An 18,626-nucleotide genomic window follows, 5' to 3' on the forward strand; every position below is an offset into this window, starting at 1 on the left:
CCTCTAGAAGAGGGGGCCCTGGAGATCTGGACAACCTTGCCTCCATCCCATCATGAAATCCTTAATTTTTATTTTATTTAACCTTTATTTAACTAGGCAAGTCYGTTAAGAACAAATTCTTATTTACAATGACGGCCTACCAAAAGGCAAAAGGCCTCCTGCGGGGACGGGACTGGGATTTAGATAAATATATACAATATAAATATAGGACAAAACACACATCACAACAACACAACACTACATGAAGAGAGACCTAAGCCAACAACATAGCAAGGCAGCAACACATGACAACAACGCATTGTAGCAACACAACATAACAACATGGTAGCAACACAACATGGTACAAACATTATTGGGCACAGTCAACAGCACAAAGGTCAAGAAGGTATAGGATCATTGTGCTGGATTTAAAAACGTAATTTGGGATCTGGACAGTGCTGAGAAAATAAGGAAACGCTCTGTATTATTCAGAGCCCCATGAAATGACAGCATGTATACATTCTATAGGCCCTACTGAGTATTGCCTACTAGAATAGTGTTTGTTCTATAAGCCAATATGTATTRCATATACAGTGATTTGGATTGTGGCCAATGGAATGGGTGGAGTAAAAGGCCAGCAACACTCCATATTATTCAGAGCCTCATGAAATGACACCATATACATTCTACAGACCCTATGGAGTATTTCCTACAATAATTAAACCAATATGTATTCCATATACAGTGATTTGCTTTGGGGGCATTCATTTGACCTTGGAACATGTTTAAAAACCCACATTTAATTCAAATGTCACTTAAATATGAAGAAATATGAATCATTGTTAATGTTTAGACAATTATTTTTCATTTATCATGAATACATACAGGCTATTGACACTTTTCTACTATTACGTGGGGGACTTTTATTTTGAATATTTTCTCAATTCTGTGACCCGGACGTACTTTTTTAGTGCTGCTGATGAGACAGCGATCTGATGTGGMRTATCGTGGGWTAGTTATACAAATCTTTGACCTAACGTGACCAAACACTGTCAACTTTCGTCAAGCTGGGCTTATATTGCACTGAAATCGTCGACAACGGTATGCGTAATATCTGTGGCCGAGACGGCAGTGACTGTGCAGACTTATTGGAGCAAATAGGTATGGTTTTGAAAACGTGTTATCCAACAAGAACAAGACTAGTCAACAACTGACGTCAGCTAGCGAGCTAACGTTATAGCTAGCTGCAGTGCAGTCTCTTGGACCTGATTGCCCTAACGTTACCCCTGCATACCTTTTAATTGAAAGAAAGGACTCTTGAGGTCAGAAGTAAGTTAATAAAACATATGTTTACTGATTAATCAGGGTTATCACAAGTTGCCACAAAGTAATAGACCCCGCCTATTTCTACAATTGATCTTAAAGTGTGATTTTTAAACCTAACCACACTGCAAACCTTATGCCTAACTACTTGTATTTGTGAGAATTATTGACATGTTGAATYCACCGAGRTGTCTGTTTGAACTACTGCCACAGCTCAGACACRCATGCATCCCCCACAAGACATGCCACCAGAGGTCTCTTCACAGTCCTCAAGAACAGACGATGGGAGGCGCACAGTACCACACGGAACTCTATGCTGATCCAAGCAGTAGAATCAGATTTTTTTTTTTAAAGATAAAAATGCACCTTATAGAACAGCGGGGACTGTGAAGAGTCACAGGCGCAGGCACAGACACATGCATACACACGATAACACACATACCAAACAGACAGTACACATGGATTTTGTGTTGTAGATATGTGGTAGTAGATTAGCGGCCTGAGGGCACACTTAATGTGTTGTGAAATCTGTTGTGAATGTATTGTAAGGTTTTTAAAATGGTATAACTTTCCTCAACTTTGCTGGACCCCAGGAAGAGTAGCTGATGCCTTGGCAGCAGCTAATGGGGATCCATAATAAGTACAAATACCTACTCTGACCTATCTTCGTGTTTCTGTAGGATGTTTTTGGTGGGGTTGACGGGAGGAATCGCCTCAGGGAAGAGCACTGTGTCCTCTCTGCTGCGAGAGCTTGGCTGCCCCATTATCGATGCCGATGTGGTGGCTAGAAAAGGTACAGGCTATGGGACTAAACGGGATTTTTTCCCCCCCTCTCTCGCGCACACACACACACACACACACACACAAACACATACAATGTTGGGTCCATTTTGACATTCCACGCTCTTGTATTTGCATTCATTTTAAAACCATGGTGCAGTTTAAAGTCATTGCAAAATTTACTTGAGCGTGCCCCAATTATTTGTATTGATCACTATGCCATGCAGAGGAGGTTGGTGGGAGGAGATATGAGTATGGGCTCATTGTAAAGACTTGAATGGAATCAATGGAACGGTATSAAACATGGAAACCACATATTTGGCTCCGTTCCATTAATGCCATTCCAGCCAATCTTTCTATACAGTGGGTATAGAAAGTCACCACCCCCTTTCAAAATGTTCACCTTTTGTTGCCTTACAGTCTGAAATGAAAACYCATCAAATCTGACTTTATTTACACACAGTAATCCACAATATCCAAGTGAATTGTTTTAATACAAAAAAATCTGAAAATGAATTCAAACAGTAAAATAACATATTTGGATAAGTGAACACCACCCTGAGTTAATACTTGGTGGAACCGCCGTTTGCTTGAATTACAGCCATGAGTCTCTTTGAATACGTTTCTACTAACTTTGTACATATAGACTGTGCAATATTTGCCAGTTCTTCCTTACAGAATTGTTCAAGCTCAGTCAAATTGCATGGTGACCGCTCATGGACTGCACTCTTCAAGTCAGTCCACAGATTCTTGATGGGATTTAGGTTGGGGTTCTGACTAGGCCACTCAAGGACATTCACCTTCTTGTCCTTCAACCACTGTCAAATCTAATTTTATTTGTCACATACACATGGTTAGCAGATGTTAATGCGAGTGTAGTGAAATGCTTGTGCTTCTAGTTCCGACCATGCAGTAATATCTAACAAGTAATCTAACCTAACAATTTCACAACAACTACCTCATACACACAAGTGTAAAGGAATTAATAAGAATATGTACATAAAAATATATGAATGAGTGATGGCCGAACGGCATAGGCAAGATGCAGTAGATGGTGTAGAGTACAGTATATACAGTGGGGAGAACAAGTATTTGATACACTGACGATTTTGCAGTGATTTCCTATTACAAATGCATGTAGAGTTGTAATGTTATCATAGGTACACTAAACTGTGAGAAACGGAATCTAAAACAAAATCAGAAAATCACATTGTATGATTTTTAAGTAATTAATTTGCATTTTATTGCATGACATAAGTATTTGATCACCTACCAACCAGTAAGAATTCCGGCTCTCACAGACCTGTTAGTTTTTCTTTAAGAAGCCCTGTTCCCCCATCATTACCTGTATTAACTGCACCTGTTTGAACTCGTTACCTATATAAAAGACACCTGTACACACTCAAATCAACAGACTCCAACTCTTCCACAATGGCCAAGACCAGAGAGCTGTGTAAGGACATCAGGGATAAAATTGTAGACCTGCACAAGGCTGGGATGGGCTACAGGACAATAGGCAAGCAGCTTGGTGAGAAGGCAACAACTGTTGGCGGCAATTATTAGAAAATGGAAGAAGTTGAAGATGACGGTCAATCACCCTCGGTCTGGGGCTCCATGCAAGATCTCACTGTGGGCTCCAATGATCATGAGGGAAGGTGAGGAATACCCAGAACTACACGGCAGGACTGGTCATTGGCCTGAAGAGAGCTGGGACCAAGTCTCAAAGAAAACCATTAGTAACACTACGCGTCATGGATTAAAATCTGTAGCGCACGCAGAGTCTGCTCAAGCCAGGCGCATGTCCAAGCCCATCTGAAGTTTGCCAAATGACCATCTGGATGATCCAGAGGAAGGAATGAGAAGGTCATGTGGTCTGATGAGACAAAATAAGAGTTTTTGGTCTAACTCCACTCGCCGTGTTTGGAGGAAGAAGAAGGATGAGTACAACCCAAGAACACCATCCCAACCGTGAAGCTGGAGGTGGAAACATCATTCTTTGGGGGATGCTTTTCTGCAAAGGTGACAGGACGACTGCACCGTATTGAGGGAGGATGGATGGGGCATGTACGGCGAGATTTGGCCAAAACCTTCCCTCAGTAAGAGCATTGAAGATGGGTCGTGGTGGGTCTTCCAGACATGACCAACGACCAAACACACAGCCAGGGCAACTAAGGAGTGGCTCCGTAAGAAGTCTCAAGGTCCTGGAGTGGCCATGCCAGTCCAGACCTGAACCCAATGAAAATCTTTGGAGGGAGCTGAAAGTCGTATTGCCCAGCAACAGCCCGAAACCTGAATGATCTGGAGAAGGTCTGTATGAGGAGTGGGCCAAAATCTCCTGCCAGTGTGTGCAAACCTGGTCAAGAACTACAGGAAACGTATGATCGGTAATTGCAAACAAAGGTTCTCTGTACCAAATATTAAGTTCTGCTTTTCTGATGTTCAATACTTATGTCATGCAATAAAATGCTAATTAATTACTATAAAATCATACAATGTGATTTTCTGGATTTTTGTGTACCTATGATAAAATTTACAGACTTCTACATGCTTGTAGTAGGAAAACCTGCAAAATCGGCAGTGTATCAAATACTTGTTCTCTCCACTGTATAATGAGATGAGTAATGTAGGGTATGTAAATATTATATAAATTGTCATTGTTTAAAGTGGCTAGGATACATTATTACATCAATTGTTTATTATTACAGTGGTTAAGTTGAGTCAGTATGTTGGCAGCAGCCACTCAATGTTAGTGATGGCTGTTTAACAGTCTGATGGCCTTGAGATAGAAGCTGTTTTTCAGTCTTTTGGTCCCGTTTGATGCACCTGTACTGACCTCGCCTTCTGGATGATAGCGGGGTGACAGGCAGTGGCTCGGGTGGTTGTGTGCTTGATGAGCTTTTTGGCCTTCCTGTGACATCGGGTGGTGAGGTGTCCTGGACGGCAGGTAGTTTGCCCCGGTGATGCGTTGTGCAGACCTCACTACCCTCTGGAGAGCTTACGGTTGTGGCAGAGCAGTAACCAGGCGGTGATAGCAGTGACGGATGCTCTCGTTGTGCATCTGTAAATTTTGTGAGGGTTTTGCACTGTCCATTTTCCTTCTTTCCTGACAAGTGGCTCCTGTCCCTGCTGAAGAGAAACACCCACAACAGGATCTGCCTGGAATACTTTACTGTAGACAGGTGTTCTTGGGTGGAAAGATGTATTGGGTTTTCGCCAGAATATCTTTTTACGTTCAGCCCAAAAAGTTCAATTTTGGTCTCATCTGACCACGCACCTTTTGCCACTTGGCCTTGGGAATCTTTTTTGGCAAAGCTCAAACGAGACTGATGGTGTTTTTTTCCTTTTTCTTTTCTCTTGCCTCTCTGATCAGTTTCCTTCTTGTGTCCGATAATCTAGTTTTGGAGGGATGGCTTGAATCTTTGCATGGTCTGGGTGGTGCATTCGCCTTCCACTTCTTATTAATGGTCTTAACTGTGCTCCGAGGGATAGACAAAGTTGAAATATTTTTATTATCTCCTGGACTTGTGCTTTCACAACTTTATCTCTTAGATCTTTTGAAATTACCTTTCGCCCATAGTGGATTCTTTCTTTGAATTTTTGAAAGGGGTGGACTTTCTATAACCCGCTGTAGCTCCTCCCACCAGCTTTTTCTGATATGCCATCATGAATCGGCGTATTTAATCCAGACTCATTTTGAAAAAACTGTCCTGTTGACATATTTTAAGGGATTCCGTCTGTTTTGAGAAACTAGGGTTGAATAGCGGGAACCGGTTACCGAGAATTACTGAGATTTACAGCCAAACCCATCCCTTTCCCCGGATAGATAACTGTGAGAACTGGTATATTAACATGAACAAAAACCAACGCAACATGTAAATGTTGGTCCATGTTTCACGAGCTGAAATAAAATATCCCGAAATGTTCATATGCACAAAAAGCTTATTTCTCAAAAATGTTGTGCACAAATTTGTTACATTCCTGTTAGTGAGCATTTCTCCTTTGCCCAAATAATCCATCCTCTGACAGGTGTGGCTATCATAGAAGCTGATTAAACAGCATGATCATTACACAGGTGACCTGTGCGCTAGGGACATAAAGAGCCAACTCTAAAATGTGCAGTTTTGTCACACAAGTGAAGCACGGGGGTGGCAGATCATCTGTTGTCGGGTGCTTTGCTGCAGGAGGGACTGGTGCACTTCACAAAATAGATGACATCATGAGGTAGGATAATTATGTGGATATATTGAAGCAACATCTCAAGACATCAGTCGAAAAAGTTAAAGCTTGGTCGCAAATGGGTCTTCCAAATGGACAATGACCCAACATATTTCCAAAGTTGTGGCAAAATGGTTAGGACAACAATGTCAAGGTATTGGAGTTCCATACACAAAGCCTGATCTCAATCCTATAGAAATTTGTGGGCAGAACTGAAAAAGCGTGTGCGAGCAAGGAGGACAAATCTGACTCAGTTATTCCAGCTCTGTCAGGAGGAATGGGCCAAAATTCACCCAACTTATTGTGGGAAGCTTGTGAAAGGCTAACCGAAATGTTTGGACCCGGTTAAAAATTAAAGGCAATGCTACCAAATACTAATTGAGTGTATGTAACTTCTGACCCACTGGGAATGTGATGAAAGAAATAGATAAAGCTGAATTAAATAATTCTCTCTACTATTATTCTGACATTTCACATTCTTAAAATAAAGTGGTGATCCTAACTGACCTAAAACAGGGAATTTTTACTAGGATTAAATGTCAGGAACTGTGAAAAACTGATTTTAAATGTATTTGGCTAAGGTGTATGTAAACTTCCGACTTCAACTGTATATGCTTAAAATAAGCTCTATTATATTTCCCAATTTTAAATCAAATTCGCTAGCCTTTGTAGGCTGCATGTCCTGCACCAGCATCACATGGTTTGAACGCGGTGTGTAATTCCAGTCCATGTAATACAGCATAATACAGTCCACACTCAAAAAGATTAGCTTACTGGATGGAGCTTGTTTCATTCATTTACCCAAGAGAGCATAACTACGTCTATGGGCCTTTATGTTCTTCTGTCGTGCATAATGTGCTGTAGTCTATTTATCATGTAAATCATTGGTTAACGGCGAAATCGCTTGGGCTTTTTTAGGCATGGGCTCATAAAATATCCTTAATGTATGGGTCATCAGGCTCAGGTATCATCAGGCTTGAATTTTCTTGCCGTTAAAAGCTCTAATCAAATCCAGACATATTTATATGCTTTAGATTGAGACTTCCTGTTTTGGCGGGAAATACTGGGGTACCCAGAGAAAAATAGTTAAATCTTGGGATGGAACAACTATTCAACCCTAGACAACACAGGCATCTTTATATTGGATGGCTGTGAGAAAGCCGCGACAAGGGTCGTCGTGTTCATTAGMCACCAAATAGGGGGAAGAATGTGACTGAAACAGAGAGGTACTACATGGACTTGTCAWTTAAGAAATGCTCATTTTTGTTTTCCCGACGCAAATGTTTGAGGACACATTCTGTTGCATGCCTTAATGAACATGAACCATGTCTTTAATCAGGCTAACCTAACCGTGTCCTGTGTCTTTGCCAGTGGTGGAGCCCCACAGTCCGGCCTACTGCCGGATCGTGAAGCACTTTGGCCCCGAGATCCTGCTGGAAAATGGGGAGATCGACCGGCAGAAGCTGGGTGAGCTCATCTTCGCCAGCGAGGACAAGCGGCGCCTGCTTAACTCCATCACCCACCCCGAGATCCACAAGGCAATGCTCAAACAGATCGTCGTCTTCTTCCTCCGAGGTTAGCTAACTAAGTGTAAAAAATACAATTACAACAGTATGTTTTATTTTATTTTTTTTCTGGGGTGGTCTCCCCGTCTACAGTAAATGTATCATATATTGTAAAGCCACTGAATTACATATGTCATAATAATCAAATGAAAAAGTGTAAGGAATTCTTAATGGGACATATGGAGATTAAACCATGGAATACCTAACATTGTGGATTGGTAGGAGCCACAGTACAGTAGAGCAGTCCACGGCTCTGGTGTGAGGGCTCTGTTGTAGTGCTACTGCTCTTTCCCCTCCAGGTTATCGCTACGTGGTGCTAGATGTGCCCCTGCTCTTCGAGACGCGGCGTCTAACCCGTTTCCTCAACCACACTGTGGTGGTGTACTGGTAAGACCAACTACGGCTCTCCGACCTTTCATTTCTAAAAGTTTGAACCTGCTTTAAGATTTCAACCTAAAATACGATGTACTCTAGCTTGGAAAATAAACGTGACAATATCTGTTTGCTTGCTACCMTAGGACTGTTTTCCTCAAGAAATAGGTTCTGCCTCATGTTGACTTTCCTTCCCATGATACTTTGAGTTTCGTGATACTGAGTAACATGACAACTKTTGCAGCACAGCGCTTTGGGGTAGTGCGCTGTGCTCAGAATTCAGGTAAATTGAATGKTGACCTTGCGCTGCACACGACCAACCGGCACCTTATAGCTTTCCTAAACCTAGACCAGAGATAAGTTAAACAAGGGCAAGTACTGTTTCCAAGAGACCATTTCCAAAGAGACCATTGTCAAACAGAACTTAACCAGAACGTGGTCACCATGACCTCAGAATATTCTATTTTAATGTTCTAAGACACGTTTCGTGAGAACGTTGCAAGAACATTTCTGTGTCCAGTTTTCCAAGGGTTATGAGAATATTCCGTCAAAGAATGTTCCATGGATACAGTTCTTGCAGCCTTCCAATGAAACGTGTCTAGAACATTAATATAGAATATTTTCACGGTCACGGTGACCACGTTCTGGGTAAGTTCTGTTTAATATTTAGGGAATATTCTCCTAACTCTAATGCCAGAACTTGCTAAATAGGTTTCAGGAGGTGTTTGCTAACATACTTAGAATGTTCCCCTAACTAACTGAAAACTGAACACTCAAACATCTGGGGAACATTATGGGTCAAATAAAATGTTATTTGTCACATCCGCCTAATACAACAGGTGTAGACCATGAAATGCTTACTTACAAGCCCTTAACAAACAGTGCAGAGTGAGAAAATATTTTCTAAATAAACTAAAGTAAAATAACAATAATGAGGCTATATACAGGGGGTACCAGTACCGAGTCAATGTATGGGTTACTGGGCCATACGCACTACCCTCTGTAGCGCCTTGCGGTCGGATGCCGAGCAGTTTCCATACCAGGTGGTGATGCAACCAGTCAGGATGCTCTCGATGGTGCAGCTGTAGAACTTTTTGAGGATCTGGCGACCCATTTCGGCTCTTTTCAGTCTCCTGAGGGGGAATAGGCGTTGTCGTGACATCTTCAAAACTGTCTTGGTGTGTTTGGACCATGATAGTTTGTTGGTACATATGAGATGAGTAATGTAGGGTATGTAAACATTATATAAATTGGCATTGTTTAAAGTGGCTAGTGATACATTTATTACATWRWTTTTTTTATTATTACAGTGGTTAGAGTTGAGTCAGTATGTTGGCAGCAGCCACTCAATGTTAGTGATGGCTGTTTAACAGTCTGATGGCCTTGAGATAGAAGCWATTTTTCAGTCTCTCGGTCCCAGCTTTGATGCACCTGTACTGACTTCGCCTTCTGGATGGTAGCGGTGTGAACAGGCCGTGGCTCGGGTGGTTGATGTCCTTGATGATCTATTTGGCCTTCCTGTGACATCGGGTGCTGTTGGTGTCCTGGACGGCAGGCAGTGTGCCCCCTCTGGAGAGCCCTAAGGTTGCAGGCGGTTCAGTTGCCGTACCAGGCGGTGATACAACCCGACAGGATGCTCTCAATTGTGCATCTGTAAAKGTTTGTGAGGGTTTTAGGGGCCAAGACAAATTTATTCAGCCTCCTGAGGTTGAAGAGGTACTGTTGCGCCTTCATCACCACACTGTCTGTGGGTGGACATTTTCAGATTGTCAGTGATGTGTATGCCAAGAAACTTGAACCTCTCCTCCTTCTCCACTGCGGTCCCGTRGATGTGGATAGAGGCGTGCTCCCTCTACTGTCGCGTTTAGTCCATGATCAGCTCCTTCGTTTTGTTGACGTTGAGGGAGAGTTTTTTTCCCCCTTTCACCACTCCGCCAGGGCCCTCACCACCTCCCTGTAGGCTGTCTCGTCATTGTTGGTAATCAGGTCTACTACTGTTGTGTCGTCTGCAACCTTGATGATTGAATTGGAGGCTTGCGTGGCCACGCAGTCATTGGTGAACAGGGAGTACAGGAGGGGTCTGAGCACGCACCCTTGTGGGGCCCCTGTGTTGAAGATCAGCGAAGTGGAGGTGTTGTTTCCAACAACGGTCCATTATAAATCGTAATCTGGGTCAGGTGGGCATACTTGTAAAGCTTGTTCTATTGCTAACATTACTAGCTAAATTATGAAATACTATTATAGAGTCAGGCTTTCACAAGGAAATTCACAGAAGCAGATCGTAATTTTGGTGGCCATAAAACGGAGTCACGAGTGCATTGTATGACATCAAATCAGTATTTATTATATTCCTCAAGTCTCATTTTTGTAATTTACAGCATTTTCCCTCACCCAGAGAACAAAAAAATTGCCAACGTTGCCCAATTAGCTGGAGGGATGGGTGCAACTTATTCTCCTGCAGTGCTCAAGTTTAGAACGGCTGTCAGTCAAAGCCCTCTGATGTCATGTATATCATGTTACTGTACAGCCACTGCATTCCAATTTAGGCTCTTATCATTGTCCAAATCTGCCAGTGTAAAGGGTTAAGCATGTTCTCTTTTCCTGATCCAGTGACCCGGCCACCCAGCTGTCGCGCCTCATGAACCGGGACGGGCTGACCCAGGAGCAGGCGGAGCAGCGTGTGGCCGCCCAGATGCCCCTAAACGAGAAGCGGGGATTGGCCAGTCACGTGGTGGAAAACTCGGGCAGCCGSGAGGACACCCAGCGCCAGGTGCTGCGGCTGCACACCAAGCTCGAGGACTCTATGGAGTTCCTGCTGGCCAGGGCCATCGCCATAGCGACCGCTGCCGGCCTGGGCGGACTACTTCTATACGCCGCCAAATTGCTGGCGTCTTAGCGAATGGAGAGAGAGTTTGGCGAGAGTCGTCTTCCTATGGCAATGCAGTGTTGAATTGTGATTGAGACTGCGGCACTTTGAACTTAAGCCATAGCACATAACCGACCATTGGACCACTGGGCCCAGCACGTGTGGTGAGAGGTCCAATGGTCGGTTATGTGTTATGGCTTGAGTTGAAAGTTCGCAAGCAGTTTGTACTTAGAAAGTGGTCAAGTAACGTGAGATTGTTTCTTGTGTAAATTCCTTGTTGCTCTTTGAATGCTACAGGAAACAGTGAACACCTAGGTTTCCTTGGTTTGCYTTTTAAAAGCCAAGAAGTTATTTGGGGAAATATTTTTGGAGTCACTAGATTGCTTTTTTTTTAAGCAAGTATCTTTTCTGTATGAGATATCTGGACAGAATAGTTCAGCATGGGCTGAGAAGCAATGCTGGTGYTGTAAGAATGTTTTTAGCTCATTGTGCCGATTTGTTTTACATTTTAAAGGGATAGTTCACTAAAATTGCATATTTACCTTTAGTGAGTGGTCTATGGACCTGGAGAGTCAGCGCCTGAAGATTTTGATTTCTTAAAATGAAATGTTATTGGTTGCGTACACAGTTTAACAAGTGCTATAGTGGGTGCAGCGATATGCTTATGTTCCTATCGATCAGTGCAGTAAATTTCAACAAGCACACAATAATCGCAAATGTATTTTTTAAATGTTTTATGTAGTACAACAGTGGATGTATAAATAGTATGTAAATGTTATTAAAGTGACCAGTGGTCATTGACTATGTAGTAGTCCTTAAGGTGCAGGCTTGAGTACCCGGTGGTGGCCAGCTAGTGATAGTGACTGAGGGGCAGTGTAGGGTAGTGGGCAGATGGCACAGTACTGGGTGGAGGCCGTCTAGTGGTGGCTATTTAACAGTCTGATGGCCTGGGGATATAAGCTGTTTATCAGTCTCTCGGTCCCAGCTTTGATGTACTGTCTCTTCTAGATGGTAGCGGGGTGAACAGGCCGTGGCTCGGGTGGCTGAGGTCCTTGATGATGATCTTGGCCTTCCTGTGACACCGGGTGCTGTAGATATCCTGGAGGGCAGGCAGTGTGCCCCCGATGATGCGTTGGGCTGACCGTACCACCCTCTAGAGTGCCCTGCTGTTGCGGATGGTACAATTGCCATACCAGGCGGTAATACTGTCTGACAGGATGCTCTCAAGGGTACATCTGTACACGTTTGTGAGGGACTTAGGGGTTGAAGAGGCGCTGTTGCGCCTTCTTCACCACATTGTTGGTGTGAAGGGATCATTTCAGGTCTCTGTCAATTTGGATGGGGGTGTGCTCTCTCTGCTGTCTCCTGTAGTCCACGATCAGCTCCTTCYTTTTGTTGATGTTGAGGAAGAGGTATGGTCAGATTTCCCCAAAGGGAGGTCAGGGCCATGTAGCCATCCCGGAAGGGAGAGTAGCAATGAACAAGAAATTTCGCACCATGAGTAGCAAATATGTTGATAGCATTTTGGTAGTGTGTTCCTCAAATTTTCTTTATTAAAGTCCCCAGCTACAATAAATGTGCCTTCAGGATATGTGGTTTCTTGAGCTCCGTCGCAGTGTCGGCTTCTGAGGGAATGTATATGGCAGTGACTATAACCGAAGACAATTATCTTGGGAGGTAATGTGGTCGGCATTTGATGGAGGTATTCCAGATCGGGAGAACCAAAGGACTTGAGTTCCTGTACGTTACCCATAACACCATGAGTTGTTTGTCATGAGACATGCTCCTTACCTTTGTGTTTCCTGGATAGTTTATTGTTCCTGCCCTCACAATGAACGGAGGACCACGCTGGTTCTATGGACGGGGACAATGTATCCGGAGAGAGCCACGATTCTGTAAAGCAGAATATGTCTCTGTCTGGAAGATCCTTGCCCTGAGCTCATCTYTTTTATTGTCCCCACTTCTCCTCCTTCGGCGGTTGTTTTGGAGTATCACCCGGGATGAATGGAGTTGCCTCGGCAGTTTAAACAAAGGGTCCAGGAGTGAATTTATGGTGAGTGACCGCCAATCTAATATCCCAAAGTGATTTTCGCCTGTAGGTAATAGAGAAAATAATGTAAGAAATAATACAAAAAAACTATAATACTGCAAAGTTGTCTAGGAGCTAGAAGCAGGGCGACCATGTCTGGTTGGCGCGATGTTGAAAGTTGTTTACTTAGTGTTAACGGTGTTGGATACTGTTAGATTCTGGGTTAAACTTGGAACATTGTTATACTCAGAAGTATAGTATCTAAGGAGTGAAAGAGACTGGTTTTTACATCCGAAGTTAATGGTTATCTGTAGGAGCCAGATGGCTTTGGAATGTCTTGGATGGACGGGAGGAAGTCACATGCTATAGGGGATACGGATGGACATCTGAGGATTAGGCAAATGAGGGGTTGAGGTCAGGTCAGATCCCCTTAAGGGAGAAATTATGGTTTATTACCCTATTACTTAGTCTTCCTGTTGAACCATAAAATATGTAAGGATTTGAGAGAAGGAGGAGTGGCTAAACTGGAGTTTATATACTTGTGGTGGTAGAAACATGTTTTGTCTGAATGCAGCTGTATTGACCCTCTGGGCTTTCATAATGTGTGTTTTACTCTGAGAATTAGAACCTAGCAACACAAAGCAATGGGAATGGTAGGGAATTGGAATGAAGTGACTGAGTTGATTTGGGAATGCTTCGATCATGCTACCATGGCTCCTATAAGTCTTATTGTATTGCATGCAACAATGCTAATGCTAATCTGTGAGAAAGTGAACTCCCAGGTTCCATAGATTACGTCCTGTTTATCAATAAAATTAGGTACATTTGTAATTTAGGATAAATYTATTTTAAGGATGGGGTAACTATGTAATATGGGTAAACTAATCAGTTTAAAAAATATTTGATTGACTGTGATGTCGCTAGAATGAAGACATAGGTGATGTATTTGACAATCCACTTTTCAAACTAAAGAGTTTTCTAAAAGGTCGAAGGAATGAAGATGAAGATTTCCTTGATGCCACTGTCTTTTCTAACACTTGAAGCTACAGTATCCTCTGTACTTTTTCAGTCAACTCTAGTTTTTTTTTTTTTTACATCTGCGCACACATGAGGAACTAAAAGATTTTATCTGTTTTATCAGCTGCTATAAAAAAAAGTCCAAGAAGAATATCAATGATCTCTTATCCATGTCTGAAAAAAAACACAGAACTATATACTACAATGTCCCAATCTACATTGTGTTTTGCATCCTTTCATAATATTGCATTCTCATACTCTTAAAGGGATACTTTGGGATTTTGGCAGTGAGGCCCTTTATCTACTTCTCCAGAGTCGGATGAACTTGTGGATAACATTTTTTATTTCTCTGCTTGCCATTTGAAGGAAGTTGCTAACTAGCGTTAGCGCAATGACCTGCTTTCAGATGACTATAGACTTCCAGTCATTGCGCTAACGCTAATTAGCTCATGAAACTTCCTTCATACTGGACACAGAGACATAAAAATGGTATCCAGAAGTTAATTTTTTATTTATTTAACCTTTATTTAACCAGGAGTTCATCTGACTCGGGAAGTAAAGAAAGGGCCATTATCCGGAAGTATCCCTTTAACATACTCACCTTCTTATGTAGGTATACTACATACTGTCATACTATTAGTCCTGTTTGAAAATCAACATGGAACTGCATACAACTTCCCATCCTTTGTAATATTGCATTCTCATACTCTCAAGATACTAACATTTTTATAGAGGCATACTACATTCTGTCATACTATAACAATAGTCCCATAAAGATAGTTCTAATAAAGTTAACGTTGCAGTTATTTGGTGGGCCAAGTAAACACAAAGTCTTTCTTTGACCGATTCACTTTAAAATAACTTAGAAAATATAAGGGCACCTCACAGACTTGTCGGACCTAATTATTTCATTTTTGGATGCAATGAGGATGACTAACTTGCCGACATTTATTGTTCACAGCCTTGAGAGGGGAGACCTCCGTTGGTCTGATCTTGCTGCCTGGCTGGGCCTTGTCTGTTTGTGTGTTGGCAGCAGTCAGGCTAGTGGGAGGGCGGCAGGGAATGACATCATCCACATGTGTCTGGTGCTGTGTGTCGTGGGTAATGGGTGTGGTGGGTACCAATTTTGTGTGTGTATACCAAGTACATGTGTGTGTAGTGGGTAGCAATTGTGTGTGTGTGTCACCCTTGCACTGCACTGGGTCTCCTCTGTATCAGGGGACTTGGGTTGGCCTGAGTGTACTGGCTACTTGGATTCCTTCGTACATCGCTGCTGGCCGACGCTCCTCTTTTATCAAGTGACTGCAGATTAATGCAAAGTGAAGGGGCTAAAGGGCAGTGAGCCACTGGGGACCCACAGTCACACACACACACACACAAACAAATTATGCAGACACGCACATATATGTACGTGCAGATACACACACATGCAGACAAGCACACACACACACTTGGTTCTGACACACACTCACTCATACGCAGACACGCACGCACACACATACACATACACAGGCTGTACCAGAAATCACCTCTGAGCTGTCCGGTCCGTCGGCCACAGTAGAGGAATGAAGCACAGTCTATTTTTAATAGTGGTTTTCAGCTGTCAGTCCACAGGCCACTGTACTTACTGGTCTGGTCAGCCAGCTGTTTAGGGGAGATTATAAGTGTCCCCTTGTCAGTCCTCTGAAAGACAGACAAGGACCTGATGTAGAACTGATGAGGTTTTCGAGATGAGGTCTCTCTATCGGGAATCTGGAAGCCAAAGTATCAACTCCTCAGGCAGAGCAGGGTGGAATTGAGCTCCCTTTAAAATTCTAATTCAGTAACTTTGCCACCAAGTGACAAGTTTATTTGACTAGAACCCATGCATAGTGCATATATGTGCGCCTACACACAGTGCACACACACAAACAATGTATACGTGTGCAGAACATGCACACGCACACAAATGCACGCATGTACAAACACAATTCACACACTTTTTTGTGTGAATTATAGAGGGGAAGATAGCGGATAATTGTTTCTTGGCAGGGGTTAGAGAGTTTACGGTGTCTTGTTGTTTTCATTTAGAGATTAGCCTCAGGCTCCACCAAAGTGTGGCGACATTTTGGAATCTCTTGTCCGAGTGATTTCCTATCTGTCTGCCACCCACTGTTGTCAGAGGAAGTCAAAGAGAGAGAAATACAAACACTTTGAATGCAATATAGTACTTTGTTTTAGTTTTTTTTACCAACCATACTATGTTTCTTGTATTTCATATGGGATATTTAGTATGCACCTATACAAACAAACTCGGAGTGTGGCGTCTCACTCAATATCAACAAAACAAAGGAGATGATCYTGGACTTAAGGAAACAGCAGAGGGAGCACCCCCCTATCCACATCGACGGGACAGCAGTGGAGAAGGTGGAAAGTTTTAAGTTCCTCGGCATAAACATCACAGACAAACTGAAATGGTCCACCCACACAGACAGTGTGGTGAAGAAGGCGCAACAGCGCCTCTTCAACCTCAGTAGGCTGAAGAAATGTGTCTTGTCACCTAAAACCCTCACAAACTTTTACAGATGCAAAATTGAGAGCATCCTGTCGGGTTGTATCACCGCCTGATACGGCAACTGCACCGCCCATAACCACAGGGCTTTCCAGAYMGTGGTGCGGGCTGCACAACGCATCACCGGGGGCAAACTACCTGTCCTCCAGYACACCTACAGCACCCGATGTCACAGGAAGGCCAAAAAGKTCATCAAGGACAACAACCACCCGAGCCACTGCCTGTTCACCCTGCTACCATCCAGGAGGCGAGGTCAGTACAGGTGCGTCAAAGCTGGGACCAAGAGTCAGAAGCTATTTTTCAGTCTCAAGGCCATCAGACTGTTAAACATCCATCACTATCACAGTGAGGCTGCTGCCTTCATACAGACTTGAAATCAATGGCCACTTTAATAAATGGATCACTAGTCACTTTAATGCCACTTTAATAATGTTTACATATCTTGCATTACTCATCTCATATGTACAGTTGAAGTCAGAAGTTTACATACACCTTAGCCAAATTCATTTAAAATCAGTTTTTCACAATTCCTGACATTTAATCCTAGTAAAAATTCCCTGTTTTAGGTCAGTTAGGATCACCACTTTATTTTAATATGTCAGAATAATAGTACAGAGACTGATTTATTTCAGCTTTTATTTCTTTCATCACTTTCCCAGTGGGTCAGAAGTTTACATACACTCAATTAGTATTTGGTAGCATTGCCTTTAAATTGTTTAACTTGGGTCAAACATTTCGGGGCCTCCCACAAGCAATAAGTTGGGTGYATTTTGGCCCATTCTTCCTGACAGAGCTGGTGTAACTGAGTCAGGTTTMTAGGCCTCCTTGCTCGCACACATTTTTACTGTTCTGCCCACACATTTTCTATGGAATTGAGGTCAAGGGGTTGTGATGGCCACTCCAATACCTTGACTTTGTTGTCCTTAAGCRATTTTGCCACAACTTTGGAAGTATGCTTGGGCTCATTATCCATTTGGAAGACCCATTTGCAACCAAGTTTTAACTTCCTGACTGATGTCTTCAAATGTTGCTTCAATATATCCACATAATTATCCTACCTCATGATGCCATCTATTTTGTGAAGTGCACCAGTCCCTCCTGCAGCAAAGCACCCCCACAACATGATGCTGCCACCCCCGTGCTTCACGGTTGGGATGGTGTTCTTCGGCTTACAAGCCTCCCCCTTTTCCTCCAAAACATAGCAATGGTTATATGGACCAAACAGTTCTATTTTTGTTTCATCAGGACCGAGGACATTTCTCCAAAAAGTATGATCATTGGTCCCATGTGCAGTGCAAAACCGTTAGTCTGGCGTTTTATGCGTTTTGGAGCAGTGGCTTTCTGTCCTTTGTCTGAACGCCTTTTAGTTGATATAGGGACTCGTTTTACTGTGGATATAGATACTTTTGACCTGTTTCCTGCAGCATCTTCACAAGGTCCGTTGCTGTTAGTTCTGGATTGATTTGCACTTTTCGCACCAAAAGTACCGTTTATCTTAGGAGACAGAGCGATACGACGGCTCCTTCCTGAGCGGTTGACGGCTGCGTGGTCCCATGGTGTTTATACTTGTGTACTATTGTTTTACAGATGAACGTCGGTTACCTTCAGGCATTGGAAATTGCTTCAAGGATGAACCAGACTTGTGGAGGTCTACAATTATTTTCTGAGGTCTTGGCTTAATTTCTTTTGATTTTCGCATGATGCAAGCAAAGAGGCACTGAGTTTGTCGGTAGCCTTGAAATACATCCACAGGTACACTCCAATTGACTCAAATTATGTCAATTAGCCTATCAGAAGCTTCTAAAGCCATGACATCATTTTCTGGAATTTTCCAAGCTGTTTAAAGGCACAGTCAACTTAGTGTATGTAAACTTCTGACCCACTGGAATGTTGATACAGTGAATTATTAAGTGAAATAATCTGTCTGTA

The 18,626-nt window shown here is 42.8% G+C and overlaps 1 protein-coding gene across 2 annotated transcripts; it reads left to right on the plus strand.

Moving 5' to 3' along the window:
* The first annotated feature begins 949 nt into the window (after positions 1-949).
* dcakd (dephospho-CoA kinase domain containing) lies at positions 950-11,225 on the plus strand. Of its 2 annotated transcripts, none has more exons than XM_024008882.2 (5): positions 950-1,308; positions 1,983-2,095; positions 7,669-7,872; positions 8,162-8,249; positions 10,845-11,225. In XM_024008882.2, exons 2-5 carry the CDS (start codon positions 1,984-1,986, stop codon positions 11,128-11,130), a joined length of 690 nt encoding a protein of 229 aa, XP_023864650.1. In that variant the 5' UTR covers positions 950-1,308; position 1,983; the 3' UTR covers positions 11,131-11,225. The 2 variants fall into 2 exon arrangements, with proteins under 2 accessions (XP_023864650.1, XP_023864651.1); XM_024008883.2 differs by having other exon boundaries at positions 1,211-1,301.
* Positions 11,226-18,626: the final 7,401 nt, after the last annotated feature.

The sequence above is a fragment of the Salvelinus sp. IW2-2015 genome, linkage group LG18 (genome assembly GCF_002910315.2).
Source record: "Salvelinus sp. IW2-2015 linkage group LG18, ASM291031v2, whole genome shotgun sequence".
In the NCBI taxonomy this organism is placed as follows: domain Eukaryota; kingdom Metazoa; phylum Chordata; class Actinopteri; order Salmoniformes; family Salmonidae; genus Salvelinus; species Salvelinus sp. IW2-2015.